Source organism: Calliopsis andreniformis, chromosome 2 (genome assembly GCF_051401765.1).
Source record: "Calliopsis andreniformis isolate RMS-2024a chromosome 2, iyCalAndr_principal, whole genome shotgun sequence".
NCBI lineage: Eukaryota > Metazoa > Arthropoda > Insecta > Hymenoptera > Andrenidae > Calliopsis > Calliopsis andreniformis.
Window position 1 is genome coordinate 12159360 of NC_135063.1, and position 10358 is coordinate 12169717.

At 31.9% G+C, this 10358-nt stretch overlaps 1 protein-coding gene across 5 annotated transcripts; it reads right to left on the reverse strand.

Moving 5' to 3' along the window:
* Window positions 1-2: 2 nt before the first annotated feature.
* Window positions 3-9988, reverse strand: LOC143184215 (SIN3-HDAC complex-associated factor). 5 transcript variants are annotated; one of them, XM_076386281.1, is made up of 8 exons: window positions 9966-9983; window positions 8954-9269; window positions 8743-8868; window positions 8565-8663; window positions 8310-8463; window positions 8045-8222; window positions 7797-7962; window positions 4800-7715 (listed from the first exon to the last, which is right to left on the reverse strand). In XM_076386281.1, exons 4-8 carry the CDS (start codon window positions 8636-8638, stop codon window positions 7094-7096), a joined length of 1194 nt encoding a protein of 397 aa, XP_076242396.1. In that variant the 5' UTR covers window positions 8639-8663; window positions 8743-8868; window positions 8954-9269; window positions 9966-9983; the 3' UTR covers window positions 4800-7093. The 5 variants fall into 5 exon arrangements, with proteins under 5 accessions (XP_076242401.1, XP_076242397.1, XP_076242396.1 ...); XM_076386286.1 differs by lacking the exons at window positions 8743-8868; window positions 9966-9983 and adding an exon at window positions 3-3836 and having other exon boundaries at window positions 7234-7715; window positions 8869-9269; XM_076386282.1 differs by lacking the exon at window positions 8743-8868 and having other exon boundaries at window positions 4799-7715; window positions 7797-7959; window positions 8869-9269; window positions 9966-9988.
* Between the last annotated feature and the right edge of the window lie 370 nt (window positions 9989-10358).

The following is a 10358-nucleotide window of genomic DNA, read 5'->3' on the forward strand; positions in this document are numbered from 1 at the left end:
ATGTAGAAGTACTGAATAAAGTTTATATAGAACTGCTACATGGAGCAAGAGAGAAGAATCATACGAAATTTATATTACAATATTTTAATCAATATTTAACAATTGGAATAAGTACATAATACTTTTCGCAGTTTAATCACGGCGCAGTAGATAAAAATGTTCATTCATTATTTAGTATAGAATGTACACAAGATATATAATACGTATTGCATATAGTATATAACGTAAAAAACCTTTATGTACAATTATACTCTCTATATTATGTATATATATATCGATATAGACGTGTATAATATACGTATAGATGTGTAAAGATACAAATTACAAAACGTCGCTATTTCAAGTATTTTTTGTAAAGTTATATAATCGTAATATGTACTACTTACATTATTACTAACGATACTTAATGGTAAATGCAAGGATTTTATTGCATTCATTCGGTATTCAAGAAAAAAAAAATTTACCAGTGAAAGTTTGGCCATTTGAACAGTGGCATGCCAGCAATCCTAGATATTACGTACATATATTGATTCTACAATCTTAATCGCACCATTTACCATTGATTCCAACGTTCGAACGCTCATTCATAATCTTAATGAGGGAGATGTCCTTTGTATTGCTATTTAATTCTGTATGAACGAGACATATCGATATCCTCCATTTTAATATCACATAGAGCAATTTAGAAAGAGAAATATTTGCAAGTAAAACCACTTATTATATTAAAGAAATATAGAAAAATAAAAATTCTGGAATTAAATTCAAATAATCGATTTTTTTGGTCTCATAAAATTTTATTTTTGTTATATACGTGGTATTAGGAGAATATCGACATAATTGATAAATTGATTAAACGAAAGTATTGTTCCTAACATATGTAATTCGGTAGAGCAGAGTTTCTCAAACTACCTTATACCTTTTCCTGTCTCTCTGTTAAACATCTTTATCATAGTGATTTTTAATATATTTTTAATTATACTTATACTACTGAATTTTACTACTTCTTTCATTATTATTAGTTTCTTATTTTATTCAAGATAAATGAACATATTATACAAGGAGCTTTTACAGGAAGCTTCTTGTATGGAATTATATTATCATAGAATATCTTCAAATAAGCATTTTGCACTTTCAGTATCAATTACGTTATCTTCACTATAATATCATTACTCGAAAATATTCGATATTTAACCCTCTGTAGGGAAGTACGTTCACTTTTACCACAGCGTCGTTAATTGCACTTTTATCATTTTTTAGATATTTACAAAGAGATCAGAGAATTTCGAGTCTCTTCGGCTTCGATAATTATTCAATTGTACACGCTTATACTATAAACGCGTTGCCTAGAGGTTTAACAAAATTCCTCGGTTCAACTCGAAGGGTATAAGATGATAAAATTGCTGAATGCAAAATGCTTTATGATGAGCGATCAATTTGAAATGATCTATGAGCTCGGTGTTCCTTATTCGATCTAACTTTGAAATCCCCGCAGAATTATTGAAAGCGAACGTCATATTGATCAATCACAACAAAACAGAAAAATAATTTTTATAGACTTTGTCTCATAAATCTATATATATAAAATGAACAACATAAAATGAGATACACTCGTATAAAAACTGTGACCCCTAAATGTCTCTATGTATATATGTATATATATGCGTTATCATTTAATTATCTCTATCAAAATTTGGTATCTCACAGACTTTTCTATATATGCGTACACATATGATCTATATATATACTTCATATATCATATATTATATTCATTTTCGTTTATGCACTTTTATATTATATCATTAATTCACGTTTGGTGTTGATTTGTTAATTCTCCTTGTTGTTTCTCTTTTCAACGACATACGATAGAGATTGCATGATAGGACGAGATTCCATGGAAATTGAATCGACGTAGAAACGGAAATGTTTTGAAATATAGATCGTCTTCGATGTAATCATATATATCGTGTTATTATTCTAATGGATTCTTATGAGTAAACTGGTTTATTACAAAGTTGTACATAATTTCAAAGGTGGCAATATTTCGTTTCGTCTGTATGAATCACGGAACGATCATCCCATAGATTATGATCTATTTAGAACTCATGGGATTATCGATCCAATGTTAGTAATAATACTTCCACGATCATTGTACAATGATTGGAATCGGTGCGTTAAGTTCTTAGATTAACATATGTATGTATGTACAAATGTATCATATGGTATAATATATAATAATAATCATTGTGATAACGAGATATATTTGTTGCGGCAGTCGTCATTCCCTTAATTATTAGAATTTCATTAATATATATATGCACGAATGATACAACATATCCTCGCCTATTTTTAATAGGTGTATGTAAATAAAAGTTATCTGCTAAATACATCGATCAGTCTCACAATCGTTATTTAAATATCGCATGTAAAAGTTTCCTTTCTTCTCCCACACACATTCCATCTCTCTTTGTAGCACGAAAACACAATAAGTTTTTAATCATTATAAATTTACAGATATTTTTACGAGATCCAACTCTCTTTTAAAACATATGACAATACATACATACACATGTACACATGTGTATACATGCATAATCCTTGTCATGCCTCAAAATGTTCATCACCTATTCCTTATACCTGTCTGTCTATTTCTCTCAGTTTGTAATTCAGGAAAATCTTGTACCTCCTCCTCCAAGTCGAGACAGCAGAAACAAAGTACCCACGCGATAGACTGGCAGATATTATTTAGCCAACTGCCCTATTTGAATGACTGCCACGTGCGTTTGTTTGCAATCACCGACTCGACTCGTTGAACAGAATATATTATTAATAACAGTCTCTAATGAATTCGCTCAAAAAAAAAAAGGGCAGAAAAAAAGAAGGAACAAAAAAGTAACGAGTGTGTACAGAAATACTCTGAATTCTAGACTGAGAATCACACCGTAGGATAAATGCAAACATTATGTAAATTATGCCATGCCTTGGCAAATACTTAAAATTAAAAGACTCACGGAATCACTGCGAGAAAAACGATCATCCTTTATCCAGACAGACAACGCTTTGCGAATTCTACGATTATATCGTTTATGCTTCGTGTCGATGCAATCCCTTAAAAATCTCGGATATAAAAAGACTGATGTAGAAAACAAGCTTGCAGAATATTTCTCGGGAAGAGTCGTTCGTACGTTTTCACATTTACCGTTTCCTTTCATCGCAAAATATTTAATATCGGAGTCTGCCAGGTCACTGTAGTAAAATACTTGCACCACTTTGTTTTTTTTTTCTTTTTCTTTTCATTCTATTCATCTACCGTCTTCCTTCTCAGCTGGGGATATTTTAGAGAAATGATCATATGCAGAGATGAAGAATGCAATTCGATCAGTGATTCCCCCAAAGTCACGCAGATCTTGCAGATCACATTTACCGATGTTATAGACTATATATAATATATTGGTTTTTGCACATTTTGAGTACCTTTGTAACATTTGCTAATGTTTGACTTATTCATCGACACATGCCCTGGGTCTCTCATGTTACTGTATATACACTACTATTAAAATGTATATAAAAATCAGCAACGTGTGTTAATCGTTCTTCAGTTTGATTTTCTTTTTCTTTTACAAAGGTAGTTTCTCTCTTCCCTCTAACAGGGGAAAAAATTGACACTTTGTAGATCTTGTGAAAATTTTCAAGAATGCACACATCAAAAGGAATTTCACGTGATGCTTTCCTTCAATTTTCTCTGGGAATGTTTGTAAGATTTACTGAAATTATTGTACAGCGAGGAGATGTCAATACATGTAACTGCCACTTTAATCATCCAGGTCCAAACCGCCACTCTGCCAACAAATATCCATGCTTCTATTCTGATAACTGAAAATTCATATATTATATTTATTCATATATTCATAAATAATATAGAAGAAAATTGGATGAGAATTTTTGTTAAGTACATCTTGCTGTCTCTTCTTTAACTTATCTATTTCAATAGATCTCACAAACTTCATCGTTTAAAACCGTATTTCCTTCAGATATACTCTAATAAATCGGAAGATATTAAGTATTTCCCTATCGTTGTATACCTTTGTATGAAAACGTCATATTCAAATGACATAATAGCAATGCACGGGAATTTCGATTGATCTTATTTTTTATTCAAACAGCTTTGTTCCGTCAAGGACGTCTAAACATACTGGAAATGACATGTGCTTCTTAACTGTAATATAACATCAGAATACCTATGGTAAGATATTTTGATGTTTTTCCGCAGCTATTCGTGATATTCATAAATATTACTACTTTAAATAGCTGCACGTTATAATATACCCATTTATATTCTTTTATTAATAAAGTTTTAATTTATCATCCTCTTTTTGTTTAAAAACACACGCAGTTATTTATATATTTTTACGTATCACGCAATCATGTTACTTTTTTAAATGACACCACTTTGTATTCATTTTACAAAACTTTCTTTATGCACGCTTACTTTAATTTTTTCTAGCGCCTAATCAATCTGTGGGCACCATTATAGATTTTCTTAATACGTAAACAAATCAGTAATCGATCAATATATATGCTAATTGAAAATAAATAATTTATCGAATATTGCCAGCAGATTGACCTGGAATCAAACGTTTTCTTTCACGTCTTTCTTCCCTGGCAGTGCTACAGAAAGTTTATTTTGTAAAAAGCAAAAGATTAATTTGTATAAAAATATATATATAAATTTATGTAGAAAAGGAATATTATATATATGTATATATATATATATATATATATATTGCAAGTAAATAAACTTACAAAATAAATAAGTTAAACAAGTATTTCTTATTTTTTCTTTCAGAGGAAGGATCATAGAAAGTTATAAAGATCATTTAAAAAATTATAGTAGCTATACGCTGAACGAGTATATTATAGAAATCTTAACTGTAATTTGAGCTTCTTGAGTTGCAAAATTTATTCCTGACTTTTAAACGATTTATCTTACATGACAGTATTAAATATATGGCTTGTTGACAACTATGATCCATCCTTTCATTCTTGACATATATTAATTATTATAAATCATAACGTATGAGTTACAACAAAAACATAGCTATTAATATTCACAGTAAAGAGATCATAAAGTCTCCTAGTCCAAAGAAATGTACAATTCAAATTTGTCAAAGGACAAGGTGGTCAACATTGTCCTTGAACAAATTGTGGTTTCGATGTTTGATTCCATATGAAAAACTGTTATCGTTTCCTTGTTATATAACGATTGTCATTTAGCTTAAGCCAGATGGGCAGCAAACGCGGCAGTTTACATTGAAAACCAAATATGAAAATTTATTACGAAGATTACCAATATCCCAGAAGTAGATTATTTATGTTTTAATTTTTATATTTTTTACTTTTTTTTTTTTTTTTTTAAACTAAAATTAAAAGTTTTGCATCATATTTGATATGGTATAAAATTAATATTATGTATTGCACATATAGAACTTTTCACCGCAGTCAAGTATTACAGTCCAATAAAAATTTGTGGTCACCAAATTACTTGTCTTTGATATAAAACAAATGCGTATCTTTCGCATATCTTTGGTTTCACCTTTACGATTACAATTACTATTATGCTTAAAGTTATTAGTGACGTTATTGACTTTACTGGAAGTACGGTATTATAAAATATGATTTTAAAAAATTATTTATGATTAATCACTCCTGGGTTTTCCATAAAAGATACATCATATTTAAATTTGGGTAATCTTTGTGCGTATGATATTAAGCGTTGACCAAAAAGAAAACATTTAAAAAAAAGTAAACAATCCAATGATCACAGTATTCTGTCTCCAACAGGTACTTTTGTGTGCTTTTGTTCGTTCATGTGCCCATCTCTAAAAACTAGGAACTAACAGTTTTCACTTATTTAGCATTACACTTATTTTGTATGTCAATAATCTGCTGTTAATCGATTCGTTTTATACATTAATGTTGCAGTCACCCTGAAATATTATAACAAAGTCTGCTGGTCCAGTTTGCCAATCTGATTGCCATGTTCTCATTCAATTTCTCTCTACTAATACTGCCTAAATATATCATCATAATGATATGATGCTATTCAACAAACTTCATTTATCATTAGTATAAAGTTACTCTTCATATTATTGCTATTAAAGGGTCAGGATTTTCAGTACCCGAACACATTCATTTCTTAAGTTGAATTACTTACTTTTAACGTCATGGACATCTTCGAATGAATCGTATCAAATGCATTTGGTACAGTGTAGTTATCATGACCCTAAGTGAATTTTTTGTTAAAAATTTTTGGACCCAAATGTTTGAAAAATGATTGGCATCTTGGAACTTCTATACAAGTATTCACATATACACGATTGCAATGATAGGCAACCCAGAAAACGAAAAGCTATGGATAAGACAATTTTCTATACCATACAGTACTTTAACTAATGCTTAGGACGAAGATATCATAAACTGCCATTTGCCGAATAATAAATCTTATATCTCATGTTACATTACAATGTCATCACAGTATTTTGATGTACATAGCTAATCATTAAGCTTAAAAAGTAATTGATAACCTTCCACACACAGAATTCTCCGTGGAAAGTTAACAATTACAAGTACATGGCAGTTTATGAGTATTCTGTATATATACTTAAAAATTTCTTCAGTAGAAACATCGTGCTCTTTCTCAACTATCTGTCTTAAGCATCATCTAACGTAGAATACATCCCTAGAATTCACGTCCGCAAAGACAATATATCATATATATAATTATATATGTATATATACATTCTTTTTCAACAATCAACGATTGAAGACATGAATTCCGTGAAACCTCTCCAAAGAGCACCATATATCTACTGTACATCATTAACAGTTTACTCTAATTACAAGAATTTATTTTTTCACCATTTGCAACATTATAAACTCTCTGTGTTCGATATGATAAAACTTAAACACTCTCATCCAGAGCCTTTGTTATCTGGGATAGTAAATAGTAGCATACTTAACACACAATTTTGCATCGTAGCGTACATCTACCTACATATAAGAAAAAAATAAATTAAAACTCTATGAGAGACTGACATTAATTAGAGACTGATTGCCTGGAGGAGGCTGCGTGCATGGCAAAGTCGACGAGTGGATTACTTGGGACGGTAACGATGGAGTGTGAAGTACTACTGCTTAAAGTAACATTGGCAGACGAAACTAAAGACAATGGCTTACAAGATAGTTGATCGATTTGCTTGATTGGTACCAATTTGATTGGCACATCTGCTTTTAACCTGACAGCTTCCGATACTGGTATAGCTTTTAACTGAACACTTTTCAGTGGTTGTATCTTAACAGCCGGTTTAACAGTAGCACTTGTATTTTGAATAATTTTGGTAATCTTACTCTCACCAACTCCTTGGTTGGAAGATTCATCATAGCCGGAATCTGACGATGAGTCACTAAACATCTTACTAGTCTGTTTAGAGACTGTTGCCTCTGTACCAGACTCTACACTATGGGCAGGACTAGCAGACGCAGAACTGTGAACAGGACTGGCTGATGCAGAACTATGCACAGGACTGCAACTTAATGCGTTTGTTTGTTGCTGTCGTTGTTGTCTAGCTATACAACCAATACAAGGTTTTATCAATGAAGGATCCACTATTACTTCGCCATAGGGACCTTTGAATATTGTTCCACAACAAATGACCTCCCTAAAATGTAACATTTACCTGGTTAATCTTTAAGCAAACATTGTGTTAAATATGGAAAATATAGAAAACGATGACACTGACCTTTTGAAGTATGATAAATCAATGAAACCATTAACAGTTAAGTCATCCTTTGATTCTGAGACATCCTGCATATCTAACTGCTTTTCAGTAACTGCAATATCATCACTATCTATAGGACTACCAGCGCGACTTGAACTTTTACTGCCATTTCCATTTAAATAATCTTCTATAAAAAATAAAAAATTAAATACTTTGAAAATCTTGAATTAAAAATTTGACCAATAATGATAAAACGTGTAAATATTAACCTGTTAAATCGTCGCTCATTGCTGGACTTTGCTCGCGATCTCTATCTGTCTTCAGATAGATGTGCTTCTTTTTCATAATCTTTTCAAACTTTTCTGGTATATCTTTTATTTTCTTTTTATTTTTTGATTTAAATTTTGTCAATGACTTGATACCAGGTCCTGCACGCGCATCAACAACCTACAAAAATTTAATTCATGGGTAACTCTATAATTAATTAACTAATATAACTGAGCAATGTAGAATTAGTTAGATATCTCCTCTTACATGTCTCCAATTGCGGTTACTTCCTGCAGGTAATTTTTTCCATCGTTTCACCAATAATACGCATGCATTACAAATTTCTCCCGTTCGTCTTTCCTCAAGTTGAAAACATTCCATAAAATCGTCTTCATATTTTTTACTGTCAGTAAATCTTGAGCTATACACAAATAAAAGAAAAAGAAAAGGTGTTATTCCGTGCTCTAATCTCCTGTTTTTAAAATAACATTTCACTTTCATTCAAAATCTTGTATTCTTTACCTGCTAGACTTGGCTTTGCAAATGCAGCATCCGGTACTAGACCGATACACCTTTGGCTTGTGAAAACTAAACATTTTGCATGTTATTTTGAGACTCCCTCTGTAAAAACGGAAACGTAAAAATCACACTTTTAAGTAAAACTAAAAACGATACAATTATAATTTCAGTGAACTCTTACATAAATAAACCACATCACAATTCATGACAATAAATTCATAAAAAGCAACAAAAGTACACATTCCCAACCATATTCATTCCGAGTTCGCTCAGAATATCTTATCGGTTTATAACTGTAAGTAATTACCTACAAAGAAGAATTGCATATTGGTATCAGGATAATGATAATTGTCAACCGTATGTTTAACGCGGTATCCAGAAAAGCATGATACCTTCACTGAACACAGCATGTTTTCGATGCTCGTGACAGTAGTCGAAATTAGCTCGCTCCGTTCTGTCCGTACAGTACATGTATAAAAATCACGTAAAAATGGAACCGCGATAATTCGTCGCCACGAAAATGCCACAGATCATCACCATCTTTATTATACTTGTTTACATCGATTCGTTGCCAGTTCTCAGTAACTAACACCGCGATTTCGGCTTGACAGTGTATACGTGCGAGACGCTACGCGCCGTGACGCACGCATGCTACTAGGGGGCGTCCATAATCTCACGAATCCCCACTTTATATTACACACGATAAAACTGCAAAGAAAAACAACGTGCTAGAAGAAATCGACACAAACGATTCTTTTTCTACATAGAATCACCAAAAAGGCTGTCGCTTATATTACAAAATCGTCATCGTTTATGATTTGTACTAAAACTACGAACACGTATACATCAGACAAGAAATGCAACTTGTATGGGAAATGAGTGGTTCTTCGATAAACATGGCATTTCTTCACTTTTAGCATGCCAGGTTTAGCGTTATACGATATAAATAATTCATGTTCCTGGATTAGTGCCGATTGATGTATATGAATGAAGCAATTATTAATCACGTACTACTATTACCTTGTTACGTATACAATATGATTATAGAAACAATTTTTGATTGCAGAGTGAGTTATTCACAAGCTTGGAAATTATCTAAATAAAGTATTATCTTAACCGAGTAAATTAAAAATAATATGGCTGTTTTTTTCATTCAAAAAGAGAACGAACGAGGGAATAGAAAAGCGTCGATGCGCCGACAAAACATCTCTAAAAATAGGAAGCGTGAAACCACAACAAAGTGCAACGCGCGACTAATATGATGAACCACGAAATGCTTGAAATATCGTCTTGAAAAAATGTCTGTAATGTTAATCGACCCAGACCGACAAACAAACGCGTGCATTTGTTGACTTGCTTCGGTTGTTCAATAAACATTTAATATGTACTTTCAGATATACTAACGCAAGGCTTGTTCTACTTTGTCGCCGAGATGGGAACCGAGAACGAGACCCCATCTCTCCAAGTCTCCATCTCGATCTCAATTTCGCCCCAATTTTGGTATGAAATTGCTGTCTAGAAGAAGGTCGTATATCACATTTTATAAAATATACAGAAAAATGAAGAATTAGGAATTTTTCATGGAATAACCTAATCATTAAAATGACCCATTTCGAAAAATTTGTAACATATGCCCTCTTTCTAGACACTCATTTATTTCTTGCATTCTTGTATTTACTTAGTTTCCATCTTACACCGCTTTTAATCAAATTTTTAAAGCAGGTCAGTGGCGTCGCTCAATGGATCGTAAACAACCAATGAAGATTTGCAATGGAGGGGCGTGTTTTGCCTCGACAA

Excerpts from the sequence above, each read along its gene's own strand:
- LOC143184215 (XM_076386281.1), bottom strand. The coding sequence starts at position 8,638 with ATGTTTAGTTTTCACAAGCCAAAGGTGTATCGGTCTAGTACCGGATGC. Across the intron at positions 8,223-8,309 it reads GTAACCGCAATTGGAGACAT|GTTGTTGATGCGCGTGCAGG; the intron begins GTAAGAGGAGAT and ends AAATTTTTGTAG. Across the intron at positions 7,716-7,796 it reads GATTTATCATACTTCAAAAG|GGAGGTCATTTGTTGTGGAA; the intron begins GTCAGTGTCATC and ends GTTACATTTTAG.